Here is a 19,829-nt window from a genome sequence, read left to right on the forward strand (position 1 = left end):
ATTTACAGATTTGAAGTCTGGACTTTTTCCTGAAATTTACCAGAGTGGCTGTACGTGGGAACGCAAATGTCCCGAGTCAGTCGCTGCAGACGTTTTCCAGGTCTCCTCCTTCCAGCCCCCTGTAGGAAAATGTCAGAGTGAGTCCGTGTGAGAATGCAGCCGGACGATGTCTGGAAAATTCACAGCTAACGAGTGAGTGTGTTGATGATGATACACGTAGAAGACATCAACGAAGATGTCGCCTTAGAAAGACGATGAGATTCGAGAGCGCTTGGCGACACCACTGTCGATGAGGTGTGAACAAAGACTGTGATTTCCAACCTCCTGCTGCTTCAGCCCTCACCTGAATGTTCGGGACATTGTCTGTTGTTGTGAACGCCTCAATCTCCTGCTTCATTTCAGAATTTGTACTCTCAACTTTTTGAACAGTGAATGTCGACCACAGCAAAATTAGAATACGCACTATCGATCCATTGGTTTGTTGGATGCTGAAGGTTCTTCTCTGTGAAAAAGGTTTAATCCAGACACGACGATTCTCAGTTGAGGCACTTTAACGCTGCTCAGCATCGATCGTTCGTTCTTATCGTGCATTTGAAAAGAAATCAATACAATGAATTCAGAGTTTATGGCTCTCGGACACATAAGACACAACTCATGAGACACTATAGAAAGACTTCTTTCCTTATGTGGACAAAGGGTCCAGTGAAAGGCTGTATCCTGACATATGAATGTCCACTGGCTGTCTCTTAACATGTTCCCTTAGATCCTGTGTCAGTGTATATTTGTGTTTGACATTTGGACATGACCAAGGAAATGTGCACACATACTCAATGCAAACTCTCGATGATAGTTGCTGTATGATGTAAAGCTGGTTTGTGCATGTTTCCTCTGACTCCTGCTTGTTTCCCACAGGTCCAACCAGTTGGAGGACAAGATCACTCTGATTAAAGGACGCATCGAAGACATCAGCCTCCCTGTGGAGAAGGTGGACATCATCATCTCAGAGTGGATGGTCAGTCCTTATTTACAGACGCACACACATAAATATCATGTAGTAGTTTGGGAGGGATGCAGGTTGAAGCCTCCGTCTTCTAAGAGTTCAACTCTGACTCAAACATATGTTGAATTGTATAGATGGGCGACGACGTGATTCAGGAAGTGCTCCTTTGCCAAAATGCTCCTGTTCGATTATCATAAATTAAAACAAAAGGGGAGAAAACTCATATTCATTAAGTTTCTCTCCTTTTCCACAAGTATATGGCAGCTTAACATGTTTAACCAACGCTCGAAGCTGCAGCTGGGAAACCAAGGATTTGCAAATCATCAGTTTACACGCTCCTCACTTTCCCTCTGCTCACCTGACAAAATCCTATATCACCCCAAACATCCCAGCTTATTTTCATTTTCATCTTATCCTTTAGCCAAGAGGGAAAAACATACTGGAAACTTATTTTTTTCCAGCCAACTCTCGAACATACTGTATATTTGAATACACAACTGAACCTCGGATTGATCCACTGAGTGTGCAGAATCCAAGGTTCCAGCAGCAGTGATGCATGTTTTAAACATGGCTTGAAGAGGGCTAAACTCGACCATGAACTCCTCTGAATACCAAACCAGAGAAGAGCAGTCTTCCTTCCCCTTGATGCCCATTTATCAGGGAGATCCTCTGTGGCGATACAGGCGGGACGGCCAAAGTTGAACGCACCGCTGAAGTCATCCCTAATTCATGAGCATCCCGTATCTGTCCCCCCTCCACCTCCCCCATCCATCGTGAAACCCCAGGGTCACGAGCAGGGGTCGCCAGCCAGAGCCTTCCCATCCTCTCGCCAGGGAAATTGAAATTCGGTGGGTGACGTGCCGGTGGAACGGTGAAGGATAGGGGGCGTAATCTCTGATGACACTGGCTCACAGAGCGCTAATAAATCTAAGAATCCTCCAGTCACTTCTCATCACGGCAGAGATGGCAGACATTTCTCAGAGTGGCCAGGACTTCAAAAGCTGCCCTCCGATCTGCCTGTATAAAATGGAAAAATGACAGTTGTCACAGGAGTACACTTTCTCTCCAGTGTAAATGGCTTCAGAATGCATTAAAACGTGAATGGCTTCGTCTTACAGCCAGGTAGTGTCTTATTATCTCGGGGAGAAACTGGAGATGTCATCACTCTGGGATGTGATTTTCTTTTTTCCCTTATTTTCTAGCATCAGATCCCTTTTTCAGAGTACGTCTTCTGTTGTAAATCACTAGTAGGTTTCAGGGTTTGTTTAAAAGTCACATATTAAAATTAGAATACTGATCGAATCACATTCAGGCAGACCGAGCCCTAATTAACCACCAATTCATTTTCATTATCCAATTTCGAATGTTATGATGATATCAATCGTAATATAATTTAACCTCTCTTGTTGATACATTCCAAACATTAATTGGAATGTTCCAATTTAACATTTCTACCAATAAAACCAACCATTAAATAGTTTAAAACAAGCGAAAGACATAATTTGTGTTTCAAAACATTCAGCCATCGTCAAATTTTGTAATTATCTTTCTCTGGTTGTTTTTAGATATTTCAATGAAGTGTTAATACATATTAGATATTTAAGTCACTGCAGGTGCATGCATATGAAACAGAAACACCTCCAGTTTCTTATTCCACATTAAAAGCACTGCAATTCGTCACTGGGACTGTGGCAGTGGATCAGCTTTAAATATTACAGCGAGTAATGGAACAAGAAGGAGCAGCCACTGTGAGCCGTTAGACAACTTTGATTACTGGCGCAGTTAATGTTTGTTGTGTGGTGTCGTTATTTCTCAGGACACGATGCTAAAAGGTGCAGGAGTTTCTCCTCTGTTGTATTTCTGACAGAATTACTGCACAAAAAGTGTTTCCTGCCCCAAATGTAGTATTAAACCTGGAATGGAAACGTGAAGGGCCACTTGGTTTATTCTGTTTTAGTTGGGATATTCCCTTCGATATCACCAAACGTCCTTGTCACTTTAATCTGTGTATTTGTCAAATCACAGAAGTGAAACAGCATCAAAATGCTTTGTGACTTTGACTAATACCTTGGCCTGACTCTTCCCAAAATACACTCACACACACACACACACACACACACACACACACACACAGGAGGAGGCTTTGCAGAGAAAGGCCTAATTGGGTCAATGCAATGTAAGGGATGTGCAGTGGGAATAACTAAGAATAGAGTCACATCCTGCATTTCTTCTGTTCATCAGAGTCAAAGTCTTTGTACATTTCTAGGGATACTTAAATTAAATGATAAAAGAGAAAAACTCACTGGGAAGACCAAAAGTGAAAAATGAGAACCTTTTCAAATAGCTGCACACAAATGACTTGGTAGTTTAGAGTAGTAAGTGTAGTATAACAGACTCAAACCTGATGTTTGTCAAATGAATACCTGCAAATCAATGGTTCCAGACAGAGAGGCCTGGTTTTACTGGCCCAGGAAAGAAAAACGACATTCATCCATCATCACACGTACAGTACAGTGATTGAAAATGTTGCTCTGTGGAAAGTAGAGAGAGCCGCTCAGTGAAAAATGTTCAGGACGTTGAAGAAGCATTCATTCTAGAGAGACAGTATTTTTTTTAAATAAAACTGAATAACAGGATGACACTTTGTTGCTTAAACTTTGAAGTGTCAAGTAACGTGATGTACACGATATTATTGTCATAATGCTTCTTTTCCATGTTTGGAAGGGGAAGGGGAGGGTGAGGTGAGGGGTGTTCAGCTGCAACATGAAATTTCAACACTGTTATGGAATTTTCCTAGACACTGTCTCTTGTCCTCTCAGGGGCAGAGTGCAACAGGCTGTTGTGTTTGGGAAGTGCGAGAGCTTGGCGAAGGTCAAAGCCTTCGCAGCAACACTGTCTCCATAGCTAGAAAATACATTTGATTGTTTAGGAACAAGCACACCCATAGATTAAATGATCTGTTTGGGTTTAAAGTCTTTAAAGTGTGACTGCAGGGAAGCAGACTTCAGAATATGAGAGAGCATCATGCACAGATGTTGTATGGATGAATTCTGATTTTCTCCTTCGCCGAGCTTCAATAAACACACCAAAGAGCTCCTGAACGCTTTCTACATTGATGAGTTGACCATTGATCAGCAGATTTTCCACAACAAACACTAGCTATCACTAAATTCTACACACTGTACCGTTAAGTAATCTTGCAAGCAAACAACAAGGGCAGTGCTCACTGATTGCTCGCAGCATTTTTTGGAAATCCCATCCTCAGTGGCGGAGATTTGGTCGAGCGGGCAGATCCAGGAATGGCCTGATATTTATGATATTTGAACATATTCATAATAAGGTGGGGCGGCACAGCGAGGCAGTGTTCAGCTGCACTAAGCAGAACCCAGAATGTGATGTGTTTGAACCTTATGGCCAACCACAGCCGGGGGTTTTACTCTGTTTACTTTGGTTAACTCCCATAGTCCAAAGACCAGTAGTGGAGGAAGTACTCAAACATTTTTATAAAGACATTTTTTACAAAATTCTACTCAAGAAAAAGTAAGTACCTGCTTTTAAATATACTTGACATCATTAGCGGTGGCCTCTTCTCTGACCGTTAAAGACTAGACTGTACAGATATTGGATGAATAGATGAAAATATGAAACACCACAGACTTAAAGTTGATAGAAGGCATATATTATTTTTGTACTTTTAAGCTAACCCCCTCGCCTTATGTGAGGCTAATGCCACAGAGCTGGTGTAAGCCCTGGGTTCATTGCATAGAGATTTAAACTGCAGCCATCAAGATGTTGATCTGCAGAACACGAATTAAATTGATGAGACGCTTAACTGTCCAACACAGGAAGTGAATTGATTGATTGATTTTTCATCTTCCACCTCGTAATACAGGAAATAAGATAAAGTATTCCTTTAATTACATTTTCATCCATTTCACAGCCATCTTTACAGATGCTGTTTTCAAGTTAACATTTTATAATATAGTGTAATTACGGACAAGTATTGACATCTGTATAATCAAATGAAATGGTACCATAAACAGCAAATGTTAGAAATAATGAATGATGTTGTAGCATGCTGTAGCTTTGTAGCGATAACCTTAAAAGTATATTAGTTACCTGATTGTTGTCCATAAAAGCCTTTAATTGTCTGGTAAGTAACTAAACAAAGGATTGTGTGTATCGCTGATGTTCAGCTGTCAGAGTTGTTGGATTGAGCAGACAGACGGTGGTTATGACGCCGATAGACAGAGCTGCGTGATGAATGTGGTGCATCTCCGGTGGTGTTGGAGGAGGAGCAGGGGGCAAATGAGTGTCTGCTGTGTGTTTGAGAGACTGCCGTCAGCAGAACCTCTGTCATTTCATAACTCACTGCATTGATCGGTCCTCTCTCTCGGCACAGCGAAAAACAAACAGTCCAGAGCAGACAAGAAAGAGTCTGGGGGCACTGACGAGGAGGAGGAAGGGGAGGAGGAGGAGAGTCGCGTTCCCCAAAGACTAAATAAAGATTGTCAGTCCAAGATCAATCACAGGTGATGGGCCTGCTAGCTTGATGGTGTTTAATGGCACAGTCGTACAAACATGAGCAGAGACCGTCACAGGAGAGTTGGCTTTAACAAAATTTTGTTTCTTCAGCCAGAGTCAGCACACGATAAATAGATCCGACCGCTGAACTCGATTTTAAAAAGTAACGCCTTAAATTGAGCTCAGAACATTGCACATTGCATCGACACCGCTTCGCGTCTCTTTGCGGTCCTGTCCCTTCCTGTTCTAAAACCATAGAAACATTGAGCTGCTCTGTAGACCACTCACTTTGTGGAATATTTAACACCAACAACCAAGGCCCTGAATTATTCACATCAATCTGGAATATAATGGCCTAATCGTATTCTAAAGGACGAGGATATAGTCCAGAGTCCCCCCCGTGAACGTGACGGGACAAACACACGCACACTGTCAGAGTCGTGTGTGTTAGTAGCGTTTTGAAGTCAAATGAATGGCAGCCCTCTTTAGCCTCATTATCAGGACTCAGAGCTTCAACTGCCCTGGATGAAGGTGGTAGTCATCCGTCATGCTGTCCTTCGGTCTGACTGACTGTCACTCTCTCTCTCTCTCACACACACACACACACACACACACACACACACACACACACACACACACTTTCAGATAGAGCCACATTGAAAGACAGAATGAAGCAGACATTCAGCAAAAGAGATCCACACAACATCACCTGCAGACGCTCATCATGTTCAGTTTAGGTTATTTTCATTTAAAAACATTTAGATTATTTTAAGAGATTCACCCAGATTCTATATGTTCAGGCACTAAATACGTTTTGTCCTTTGAGAGAAAGATTCCTCCATATTTCTATTCATTCATCCGCTCATATTTTTATAAATTCAAAGTGTCAGAACAACATATTTGTTGTTGTTGCACGATGCAACTCTGTTATTGCAGCATTCATGCCTTGTGAAGCATAGGAATTTTGCCAGTAGACTTCCGTTTACAACGATGCAGTTCAGTACAGTAATATATATATATAATATATTGTACACATCCAAAATGCATTGTTGCATTTCTCCGACATGCTCAAAACAACCAGAGTGAAGGGGAGACTTGTCTCTGGTTTGAAAAACACTGCGACACACAGAGCCTGACGACCCGATGTATTCCTCAGACTTCCTCGTAAAACCCAAACCAATAATCCTGCATCACACAGTCGAAATAACCTCCTTGTTCCCTCAAAATGATAAATTTAATAATGGCCTGTGAATGCTTGGACAAGTACACCGCCAAATGTGTTGTGGGGTTTTTATAGTTTGTGTGAATTTACAGCTATAACTTTTTATTTCAAAGGCAAACAGAGTCAAGCATTGTTTTATTTTTATGCAGCTGTCTTAGACTTTGACCTTAAAACTGAATGAGTTTTCATGTGAAGGTGCCTTTTTCCAGAATCCAAACAGTAAATTCTGGCATTGGGGAAAAGATGTGTGCCTGTATTAAATAACATTATCTGCCCACGACATCTACTGCTATCTACCAGCAGCCTGTGAAACTGTCTTGTCCTTTAATATATTTGTTCAATAGTATTTGGGAGAAAACTTTATAGATCAGAAAATGAAAAGCTGAAGATGAAGAGTAACTTTCTCGTCTAAGGAGACACCTCGTTTGTAAATGTTTTCACCTCACCGACTGTCTGTCTGTTCAGGACCACGACATTAAACAAAGATGAAGATAATGGATACATGCACATATTTCATTCCACAAAAATAATTGAATCATTATGTGTTAAATCCACTTTACCCAAAGTACAATTGTGCAATTATAGTTAAAATCTTTACAGTGTAAAGATCATTAACATGAATACATACATACATACATGCATTAATTAGATGATCTTTCACAGGTCATGGTTATCTCCCAAAAAATGCATGACATACTTATTGATTTCAAGAGAACCACCATTTTTAATAGCCTTGTGGCTATCGTGCAAATTACTTCACTGTTGCAATATCTTCCCCCGTTATCTGTTGTTTGCATGGATTTAAATGGGAATTGAAACCTACACCATGTTCACTCACCGAGCATTAACACTCGAAAATCTATCACAGGGTTGTGCGTGATATGTTTATGCTAATTTGGTGTAATCTGACCATAGACTAATATAGAGGAGGCTTGTTGGCGTAGCGGTGCTGCCTACAGCATTCAGCGAAGCGTGGAAGTACACACACACACACACACACACACACACATCCATGTGCACACACATTCATGCATGCACACCCTCCTTTATTTTGCCTTGGCCCTCCCAGAACTGGAAGAGATGATGATCTGCAGTAATTGAGGAAGACGTGTGTTGAATGCAGAAGGAGAGAGGAGGTACTACAGAGAAGAGTGCAAAGTGCTGATGCAGATTTTGTACCAAGATGCCTCTTGGTACTTAAAACTGACAGCCACTCATTCTTTATAAACCTTGATGGACATGTAGTCATCATCAACCTCTTTTTCCTCCTCCTGCCTCTAAAATGTGCAGTACTCATTTTTTCCGTGTGTAGAGTTTATAAAAAATACTCTCCTGCCAACACAGAAAGTAAAAGTACGTTTGCTATTTTTCTTTTGAGTGCGTTCTTGTGTGTGTTGTTGTATACGTGGCTGTGTCTGCGGGAGCCGACTCAGGGGAATGTGTTTTATATGCTAATTCTGTTAATGTGCATAAGCTGCTCCAGCCCATTCTCATTAGGTTTTCATTAGTCTCTTTTATGGAAATGCACAGTGACTATACTGCAGAGCATCGGCCGCATCCAGCCTCGCTGCCTGACAGTAAACTGCTCCTCGCAGTTACACCTCCGCCTGTCTGTGCCGCTGACAGACGGATCGATTGGATGAAATGGTATAAAAATATTTTTTTTTTTAGTAAGTAAGTCAGGTGTTGGGATTTATTCTTGTTTTTCTTTGCACAAATCAATATAGATAAGGTGAGGTGAGATAAAGGAGAAAGAAAAAGAGAAATCTTGGTACAGAGCTTCAACAACTAACGTCTTAAACAGCCGGATCACTTCTTTCAGTCACTGGTATTGATTAACTAACGTGTCAGCAGATACATTCAGGAGGTTCAGTGCAAAAAAAACTGTTAACCTGTAAAGAAATGCTTGACTATTTTTGAATGACCTGTTCAGCCGAGCATAGAAAGTAAATTAGAAGTACATGGAACGTGAGCTAGTAGTCGTTATTTTTTTCTGTTTTAACAAATGGCTAGCTGTTTCCACCTCCTACAGTCTAAGCTCGGTTAAATATGTCTCTATCTAATTCCGGCACACAGCGCTCATCTGTCTCTTCTCTCGTGGTAATGGATCCTCTTTGCGTCTTTCTCTCTGAGCATTTTTAACATTGTACAGTCTCAGTTTATCTCTGAGCTACGACTAGAGTCCAAAAATGAATACAAACGTAGTAATGCAAGTTTTACGTTTTGAATCAAACAGAATTATTCTTGCTGAAGGTGTCTGGGATACATTTGATTACTTCATACTCAATATTCAATCAATACTGAGTGCTCCTGCCTTCGTCACATCAATAGTTCTGCCTTGTAACTCTGGTTATACAGACAGTTGGAGGGACTGAAATAACGGAACCTCCACATCAGCCTCAGTCATTCTTCAGTTCTCGTTCTCCAGGTCTTAATCCTCCTCACATGCCAGAAGGAGATTTCTGGTTTGCTTATTAATACTGTGGATGTGTTATTTTACAGAAGTGTGGTACATGCTGCTGGTCCGGACATGGAGGGTAGTGCTCCTGGTGCCTTGTTGATGATGAAAGTTTGGTGTGACTCTGCTTTCGAGCTTCTCTCTCCACGCTCATATCTTCTTTCCTTCGAGTGAATCAGTGTCCTGTGAAATTGGGCTCTAAATTACGAGGCCGGCGTGCTCACTGTGAGGATTTTAAAAACGACCTTCTCTGGCACTGAGGACATGGACTGACCACGGCAGCAGCAGACGATCTGACTTTGGTTCTCAACCAGTCCAGCGTCGATAAACGGAGAGAATGTTTCTCTTTATCGCCCCGTGGAGGGTGAGTTGGTTATATCGGCTTCATCGCTGTCATTATTATCAGTGCAGGCGTATGACAGAGATGGTGATGATTTTGGAGTTGGAGTTATAAATCAGGGCTGTTTCCCCGTTTGTCTGCCGCTTGCTCTCCTCTCCGTGCTCTCTGATAAAATGTTGTCATTATTTGAATAATAAGGCTCTTATCTCATTGAATTACTATTCAGCTGGCCACTGCATTCTCTCTACATCACTCTGCGTTCTCCGACTCCTCCTTTCCACTGCTCTCTTCATCATACACACCACACACACTCGTTCAGTCTTTATCTTCTGTCCTGGCCCTCACCTCTCCTTGTCCCTCGTTCCCCTCACTGAAGTGGAATCAGACAAATTAGATTTTTAAACGACACCCGGGTCATTTTGTTACCTCCACCAATGTTTGTCTGTTTGCAGAATTTGACAATAACTACCTAATTGACTTTCTTGAAACTTGGTGGAAGGGTCGGGGATGGGCCAAGGAAGGACACGTTCACTTTTGGAGCAGATTCACTTTCTTTTATGTGACATGAAACATCAACTCTGAGTTTTTTTCAAAGTGTTTGTTGAACCTGAAATAAACAAATGCAGCCATCTGGAAAAAGAATCAGGCATATGTAGAGCGCAAATTTTCATGAAAAGGTGCCAGTCAGAATAATGATCTGATGTATCATGGTCTCAACACATGCATATGCAATGTGGTGATAAAGTGGCCAATCTGCTTACTTGGATACACTTTTCCAAATGTAGGGCTCGAGAACCATTGATTGCTCTTTTATTGCACTTAAAGGAGTCATGCACTAATTAATTAATTTAGGAAAATGAGCTCCAGATTGAAAACTGAATGTGTCCCTCTTGCTTTGCTTCTAAAACACAGATCTGAAAGCATTGATTGTTTATTTTCCCCCCGAAGGAGCCAGTCACTGTTATAGCTCTGAAATGACTGATATGGGTCAGAAGCTGCAGTAAAATATCCACGTACTGATTCTGCTCCTCCTCGTCCCTGATGGGGATGTTCCCTCCCATATATTTAAACCAGCCCCAGATGTTGTGCTCACAAATAACGTTGCTGCAGCTCAAGCTTCCAGGATTGGTTGAAGACCTAGCAGGTAGAAAAAGCCATTTGTCAGCAGTATGTGCCACTCAGGTTGAAGCCAACAAGATGTGGACAAAACTCAATTTCAGCATTAATGAAATAATACCACGGTTAATGTGCTGTCCAGTGGAGCGGAACACGAGGTCAGCTCAGGGTCAAACCCTTGGATGCTGGGTGGCAGACCACGTACGCACATCACTTGATTCACAGTCATTGCAAATTTGGATTTTCACAGTAGTGATGTTGGATTAAAAAAAGAATTTAATTATGTAGCAGATCTGCAGCCGTCTCCTGGCGTGCATTTATTACATGCTTTGAACTGTCAGATACCAGATGGCACTGAATGAAAGCATTTTTTTTGTCCTTGTGTTTAATAAACTATTTTCCATAAGATTTTGGAGTAATGCTGTTTATGTCCTCTCTTCCAGGGTTACTTCTTGCTGTTCGAGTCCATGCTGGACTCCATCCTGTACGCCAGAGACCTTTATTTAGCTGATGGCGGCTCAGGTTTGTCACTCTTCTTTCTCTTATTAAATCCTCAAAACAACATTGAGGTAACACAAAAACACACACACCAACAGCGTCACACACCAAACATTAAAGACTAATGAATACATTTAACCTGGCGTACAAAATAAGATTCACATGGAAAAGAAACTTTTTATGTGAACATTAAAAATCCTCAATGCTTAATGAACAACCTCAGACCTGCCACCTCATGTATCGACTTTACTTGTTTAAACGAGTTTCCCTGTCGTTGCGTCTTTGTGGCAGATCTGACACCACATTGAAAATCAAACAGGATGAAATGGGACAAGTGTTCTTTTAGAATCAAAGTAGGAACAGTGCTTAATACCAGTTTTAAACTCCAAAGGTAGTTTTTTTTTTTTTATTGTTTCATTTTACAAATTATAAATTGTTTCCGCAGACATTAAAAAGTTGGGATAACTGATTTGACTCAAATGGGAATGAGCTGCAGTACTTGACTCTTGATTTATAGAATCCAAAAGACAGAAATTAATTAGAATGTCACTCCACCAAGGCCCAACAGTCCCTTTTAATTCAATCAAATTTTTTTTAAATCAAGAATGAATTATTCCCGGGGATATAACATTTTATGGATCAACAACAATATTTGATGTGTTCTTCCATAACCTCTTTGGAGGAGGTAATGAGGATTTTATTTTATTTTTTTAATTATTTGACAATGGGAAAGATGGTTCCTCCTTCTAATCAGAGCAATGCTCAGAGGTGCTGTAACAAACAGCTGAGTGGGGATGGTTCAGCCTGTGGGGAGGCTCCGCAGCTCATCTTGAACTGACGCGCAGCTGTTGTAAAGACAACATGTCTCCTGTGTGGCTGGCCTGAAGGATGGGAGGAGAAACATGCATACAGTAGTGACTTTTACATTTTGCCTCAGTAGCAATGTCAGTTTAATCTCATATCCTGCTTCAATTGTTCTTTTTAACCATAAAAGAAATTGATAAGATGCAAAATATCAGCAACACATAAAAGATGAATATCTGATATTTCAAATGGGGGAGTTCAGGTTAAAATAATGAAACCCTGTGGTGCACTAAGACTCGAGTTTAGCATGTTTGTGTCTTTGAATGTGCACATCTCAGTCTCCTGGGTCGTTCCATCCCTGCCACTGACCATATTTAATGGCTTGTGCCAAATGCAACCCAACTATGGAACGGTTCCACCGTGCTGCCTTTAGTGGCTCCTGGGGACTCGTGAGAAAGGTCACACTCACCTATAGAGACATGTCTGTTAGCAAGGAAGATTGGACAAGTGAAGGTGCGACCCGAGCGAATGAGCAAGTGACAGGTCAGAGGACACCGTATGGTTCGTCATGAGCCTTTAACCCTGACGCTGCCGATGTGGGCTGCTCCCACTGGATCGGCTGCAGGAATAAAAATGAAAGAAGCACCATCGACCTCAGCTAGTGGAACATTCAACTCAACATACAACTTGTTCCCAATGATATGTCTCCATCAGTCACCAAAAGTGAAGTGAAAGCATCTTGACCACCCCCTGGTGGCTGGCTGCAGTAAAGGTTATAAACCCTTTCTCCTCCACGTTAGCAGAAAGTTTAAATACACGTGTTGGATGGTTTCTGTCAGTCCAGGTCCGTCTTATCCCACTGATGTATGTTAATGTCTTTGGTAAGTTTAGTTTTAATTAGTTATTTAGTGCTATAAAAACTTCAACGATTGACAGCTGAGATTGACTTGCGATTGGTCGAGTGCATATTTGGGTGGGAACTCGACAGCTCGGCTCCAGAGGTAAACACGCCCCAGGCTGTGTTCATGTGCAAATCTGTGAAGCTGATATTCCTGGATTTCAGCTCATGCAACCAGACTGCACCTTCACAAAAACAAGAGTACACACCTTAACTTGTGTCACTTCACACACACTTTTACATTTATTTAGCGTTTGTGTGATCGTGGCTGTGCTGAGTTATTCGTCCGGCCCCGCAGCACTGCAGCTGGATGTGTGTTTTAAGCTACATTAGAAGAGAGTTACAGCAGCTCCCTCATTCTCCCCACTACATTAACCTCCCCTTCATCCTTAAATGTGTCCCTGCATGCCTGGCACAGCACCGCATCCAGGGTAAAGGGATCTGTTTTGTCCCATGTACCCCCCCTTACAGCCCCACCCCCACTCCCACACCGTCTTTCGCTTATTCACAGCCGACCAATGGGGGAGATAGAGAGAGCAAGGGTGGTAGTGGAGGCGGGGGGGGTGACAAACAGGCTGTGACCAGCGAATCGAGAAGGACGCAGATGTCAAAGCCATGAATCTGGGGACGCCCATGTACACCCCCCCCCCCCCCCCTTTCTTTCTCCCTCTCCATTCTCACCACTTCTCCCCCCCTCTCCCATTCGTCTCTCACTCTATTTCTTTTTCAGTGTGTCTCGCAGACGGGCCTGTCCAGATTCTGCCCAATCAGCAGCTTCCCTCACCCTCCCTGCTCTCACCTGGACCTCATAATTACTCACTCGCTTCAGTAATCAGAGTAAAATGAAGTGACAAATCGGCTGTTTGTGTGTGTTTGTGTGTGTGTGTAGATATGTGTGTGACACTCACAGGGTCACAAACAGGCTTCGACTAATAATGAGAGGCCATGAGTTGCCCATCACTGAGCCGTCACCATCCATTCACATATTTTATGGCCCGGCGTGTCGAAGGTTATTTGCGACTGTGCACTTCAACGCACACACATGCTGAGCAAAATATATTTTAAAAAGTACTAATTGGTGGGCTGGTGTGTTTTTGTTTCTGTTTTAAAGAGTAATAAGTGGTTGTAAAAAAGTTTGTGGTTTGCTCCTTAATGGAGAATACAGTCTGGAGCCAGTTTGGTTTCACGGCAGTTAGTTTTTTCCTCCTCTTCTATCATCCTCTTCTTCATGTAAAGGATTTTATCGATTAGGCTGAAGCCAAAATCGGATGTATTGGCGAGGAGGAAACAAAATGCTTATGTAACGTGTGTCCAGCGAATCACATTGTGATGGTAATTAGACTTAACGTGCTCTCGCCCTTATGCTCATATCTCATGCCTCAGTTCTTTACCTTAATTGTTCCTCTCTCAAGTGCTCAGCAGATTATTTTTGCATTTTGTGTTGGTTAATAAAAGCAGATGGATTTTTTTTTATCATAATATATGATATATGTGAGATTAGCTCTTGTAGCTATCTGTTGTTGTTGCTGCTAACTTATTCTGCCGCAGTCTCATGCCGCAGTCTCTCTGCATGGTGAAGCGGCGGACTATTGCTCTTACTCGCGGCGGCTAGCCCTTAAAAGTTGACCTTGTTGACCAGTATTTCAACTATCTGATTTTTTACCATGTGTCTGGGTGGCCTGCACTGATCCATGAATTTCTCACTATAATGGCACTCAGTAAAGCATGTACCTCTGCCAAGGCCTAATAGAAATTCATTCAAGCTGCACCAAATATCACAGTCTCACAGATATCATTCCCCTAAATATACCATTCATTGTTCCATAGGAAATTGGAATAAATGTCAAAAAAACGGATTTGTGCTGAAATGTATTGGGTACTTCCTCTGCCCAAGTCTCATCGTTCAAACAGGTTCAGTGGAAATATGTTTGGTAGTTTTTGCGTAGTCGTGCTGACTGACATACAAACAAATGGCCTGAGCAAAAACGACCTTGGCCTATTTTTTATTTCTCCTGTCATGGACATCACTAATTCTTACATTACTCCTAGCTGTGGTAAGTTGCATATTAAAATGGAGGGGTAGAGCGGTCGTCCTCCAACCAGAAGGTCGGCAGTTTGATCCCCAGTCTTCCCCATCTGCATGCCGAAGTGTCCTTGGGCAAAACGCTGAACCCCAAATGGCCCCTCATAGAACAAAATAAAGTGCTGCTAGTGGTCATCAAGACTAGAGACGCTCTATATAAATACAAACCGTTTTTTACCATGTAAAATATCAAGTTTGACATATCTGTAGTTTAGGCCTTAGGCGTCTTTGTTGGCTAATGTTACTTCACAGTAGGGATAACAAAGGCTTCAAGCATCTCAGCTCTGGCTTAATCACCAACTATAATAACCATACAAAGAAATGTATTCAGATGGGAAAACACAATGACAAGACATTAAGGCTCATGTTTAATGCTCATTTTAAGACATGGATAATGTTCATTCAACAGACAGTGTTATATAATATCAGGAGCTGTATGTGCTCAGTCTTCAAAGATCCACAGTGACATCTTCCATCTTCTGAAAATATAGTTTTTCTGAGTTCACAGCCTCAGGTCAGGTCAAACAAAATGTATGAGAGCCACAGCTGGGGTGATGTCCAGCAGCAGTCACTTCTCTGAGGTGATAAACTGATGCTGGCTGTTGTAAAACCATGTGTTTAAATGTTCTGGCCATTGGCACAAGCTTCACAAGCCTCCAACTGTTTCCAGGTCACATGAATTCAGTTCATACATGATTCCTCATTCTATACAATAGATTCAGTTGCCAGTGTTGCAGATACAAGCAGGCTAACAGTATTATTGATGCTGTGCAAGTTCAATCAGCACGCCCACTTGAACTAATGAAGGGAATAATGGACAGAATGATGCTGGTGGTGGTTTTTGTCTTTGTGCCAGTTTGAAGATGAAAACAAGGACACATTTTGTCCCCTCTTCTGTTGAAATGTAATTTGTGTAGCAGAGAAAAGATTTAGGCTCATAATGCACTGAAGAGTTCTCACTGATCCCAACCTCGGGAGAAAAGCAACAAGTACTGCACCAAATATAACACTTATCGTATTTGGGGACATTTGAGTGCTACCAGTTGATTTCTGAAAACTTTGTACTTTATGGTATTATATACTATATGGACAAAAGAATGAGGACACACACTCCTGTGTACTCTGGTGTGCTTCAAACTTTGTCTTGGTTCTTGCCGTGTTACAACACAAGCTCTGTTATCCATGGTTTGAATTATAGACTATTTACAGAGACAGATGACATTAAACCTCCCCTAAAAGTAAAGCCCAAATATCTCGATAACCTCCTGGTGGCTGGCTGCAGCATAGGTCATAAATGATGGACCAAACTAGAAGTGCACCTCAAGATATCGTGGCTTCACTTTTGTGGAGTGGCAGGAATGTGAGACAGGTCGTCCATCTTTATTTACAGCCAACGGTTTGCATGTTCACATTGAGCAATGTCAGGATGCGGACCAGCTTTTTCCAGGTGTCTGCATTTTAGCCATTTACTGAACAAAGTGGGAAACTAGGACAAAATGGTCATCAGGCCATGATTAGTGCACATGTGATGGATACAGTCATTACAGCACCCTCAGGAAATTGATGCTAGGCTCCACACCCACAAGGCCTCGAGATTAAATTTGTTGCAAAAGGTTTTTACAGCATTAGTGGATATTAAGCATGTCTCAGCACTGAGAATAGAAGTTTGTTCACCGTTTCCTTTAGTTATGATTGATGGTCTTTTGTTTGAGCAAAATAACTTCCTGAATGGAATCACTCATCGGTGACCAGGCAGCCTTATAATAGTTTATCACACTGACGCTGCATTTTGAGATGCATGGACCTCCAAAATTACCACTGTGACTCATTTGTTCGCTGCTTTTGATTCTTTCAGTCGTGGAGGGAATTGATTGGAGCTTTAAGCAACTGTCAGGTTCAGTGTGAGTTCAGTGAATTGTCAACAGATCAGTGGTCAAACGACAGACTGACACGTTTCCTGCTCTGGTACCTGGTGTGTGTGTTTGGCATAAGAAAGAAATTGAAAAGTTGACTCTGTTTCTCCTCTTGTTTTCGCCACAGTCTATCCAGACCTTTGTAACATCAGCTTGGCGGCAGCGGGCGACACCCAGAAGCACCAAGACCGCATTGCATTCTGGGATGACGTGTATGGCTTCAACATGGCGTGCATGAAGAAAGCGGTGGTGCCCGAGGCTGTGGTTGAGGTGGTGAAAGCAGACACCATCATCTCTGAACCTGCAGTCATACAGGTAAACACGCTGATAGGTTTCTACAACATTCATCCTCAGGTGTTAGTCCTGTACCAACACAGATATTTTGAAGTAGCTCATATACGTTTTGTCAGTATTGTTTCTCAAATAATAGTAAAATTCAAGTCTCTATATTTTCATTGGTTGCATTTCCAGGAAATAAAATGAGTAGTTTAAATGTCTTTTGCTATAATTTTATAAAAATTAAAGTATTTTTATTATTTAGTTATTTTGCTTGTTTATCCGTGGCGGTGATCACAGTGGGTCACGACACAATATCTGAGCATTTTCACTCGTATCAGACGTATGTGTTGTTCAAATTCTGTGAGTGTGTGCAGCAACAATGACACACAGCACAAGACAGAGAAATAGAGTTTGTGAGGGCCAAGCAGTTAGGACTTAGACAGAAAAGGAAGGGAGTCAGCTGTAGAGAGAGAGAGAGAGAGATAGGGCCCTAAGGGTGTGTGTGTGTGTGTGTGTGTGTTGCCATAGCACTGGGTGATTGATCTATCTAATCCTTGTTTAAGTTCCTCTTAAGGAAACTTCATTACTCTCAGCCTCCTGTGGATTGAGCAGTTTTCACTGAGCTGATGGGAGTGCACACACATTACGCAAAGATAAAGCAAACACACACACACACACACACACACACTCACACTCCAACTTCTGAGAACACGGATGCCTCAGAATCTTTCTGTACGGCAATGCCCCCTCTTGTCTCTCATACCATTGCGTTACCATTTCTCTGGCCTTTTTCGCTAAGTAGCATGTCCTCCACCCATGTGTGGATGTGATGAATGAGGGGAGAACTTGATATAATGGAATTTGAATCTTCTAATCGATAGTTTCTCCCCTCCAGTGACAAATAGACAGCCCCTCTGCCCAAATTACATGGACTCTCATCTATTGCCTCCCGCTGATACGATCCAATAACATTCCATTAAGGCTGGCTGCTATTCCGTAAAATTGAGAGCCCTTTCATGGAATTATAAATTCCTGCATAACAGATAGGGATGTTTGGCTGCATGAATCTTTAACTTGCAACCAAGTGAAGCTGCCTTAACCCTGCCTTATTTAAAGTTCAGTCATAATTTAAACACTATTGGGAGTCATTTCTCAGATAAATGTCCTTCCATTCCTGAACAACAAAGGATCCAATGGATGTGTCCCTCTTGGACCAACTTGACAACTCAAAGAAGCTAACGATGCAACGGTAAAGCTAGAACAAGCGAGCGATCCTCCATCGACCAGACCGTCTCTTTTCGGATGCAGGCCCAGATGTGTGAGCTAACGAATATTGACAGACATATATTTTATCTGGCCTTGTTGTAACGTTAACTGTGGCTTCTCTTTTATAGCAGCTATTTTGTGATTGTCAATTTGGGATTTAGTAGAATTTAGTTTTCCTTCGATTAGCTTGTAGCGAACCAAACAAGCTACATAGTTGTCTGGAGCTAATCTGTTGCTAATGCAACATTAAGTAAATGGTAAATTACTTTTCGGATAGCTGTTGTCTATTTAACTGTTATTGCCTTTACTCTTGTGAAAGCTTGTGTTTGTTAGATTAATTACTGTGGCGCTGTAACTCCTCACAGGGCTTAATGTTGATGTTTCTCTGGGGATACTCGCTCTCATCCTGCCTAATTTGACAGCAGCTCCGTTCTTTCGTGAATCCCGTTTTCTTGTTACTGTACGGATCAATTTTTACGACACCCTTAGTCCAAGTAACGTTTGTGGAATCTCGTTTTCAGATTTGCAATCGCTGGCATTGAATTCTTTGTCCAGTAATGTTTTCACAGCTTCTTTCACCAAAGACACTTTGCAGTCTTGCACCTTTAGTGGAAATGTGTTTAACCTTCTGCAGATCTGTGGACCTGAGCGCAAAAGGAGACATGAATTTGCAGTTTGTCATTTTTATGGTAAAGGTTAAAAAGAGCCTTTCAATAAACCAATATTTTTTTTCCTGTTGATGGTAACCTGACCCCTCATCAGGTTAAAAAGCCAATATTCTTAACGGAGGGCAGGAGAAGGTAGATTTTAGACGATATCAAAGTTAGAACAAACCACTGGGCTATTCAAGCATATTTGTAAGAGGTAACAAAGAGGAGCAGTGCTCAACGTTACGAAAACCCCTCAAGGTTTTCCTGCTGTTTAGGAATTGTCAGTGTAAGAACAGGTGTACTCACTGTGGCGGTTTGTATAATCCTCTGACCGCACATACTTGTGTCCCTGTTGGACCTTTTTTTTGTGGCCAGAATACTGAAAATAAAATTGAACTTTTTTAAACCAAACGATGACAGAGAAAATGATGCTGTAGACGCTAGACGTCACTGCTTAGCTGTGATACATGTCATCCAAAATGCTTCAAAGTCTGAAACAACAATTATTATAATAATTTATGTGATCAGAAATATCTTAACGAATTTGATTTAAGTTATGAATCATAACATGATGTTTTTGACTTTCAACAGACGATTGACTGTAACAGAGTGTGCCTGTCTGAGCTGGAGTTTGCATCGGACTTCTGCTTAAAGATAACAAACACTACAGAATGCACCGTAAGTAAAACACACACACAAATACACAAACCCAGTGAGTGGATAGTGTAAGACCACAACAGCCACATTGCTGTAGAAAAGAATATATTTGAGAGTATTT

At 41.7% G+C, this 19,829-nt stretch overlaps 1 protein-coding gene across 1 annotated transcript in view; it reads left to right on the forward strand.

The window, feature by feature from the left end:
• The window catches only part of prmt3 (protein arginine methyltransferase 3), a 45,673-nt gene that overhangs the window by 9,206 nt on the left and 16,638 nt on the right, over positions 1 to 19,829 (forward strand). The window contains exons 10-13 of the mRNA XM_020099411.2: positions 913 to 1,012; positions 11,104 to 11,182; positions 16,984 to 17,171; positions 19,643 to 19,729. Coding sequence (XP_019954970.2) covers positions 913 to 1,012; positions 11,104 to 11,182; positions 16,984 to 17,171; positions 19,643 to 19,729 — 454 coding nt within the window. The remainder of the gene's footprint in view (positions 1 to 912; positions 1,013 to 11,103; positions 11,183 to 16,983; positions 17,172 to 19,642; positions 19,730 to 19,829) is intronic.

The sequence above is a fragment of the Paralichthys olivaceus genome, chromosome 1 (assembly GCF_024713975.1).
Source record: "Paralichthys olivaceus isolate ysfri-2021 chromosome 1, ASM2471397v2, whole genome shotgun sequence".
Lineage (NCBI taxonomy): Eukaryota > Metazoa > Chordata > Actinopteri > Pleuronectiformes > Paralichthyidae > Paralichthys > Paralichthys olivaceus.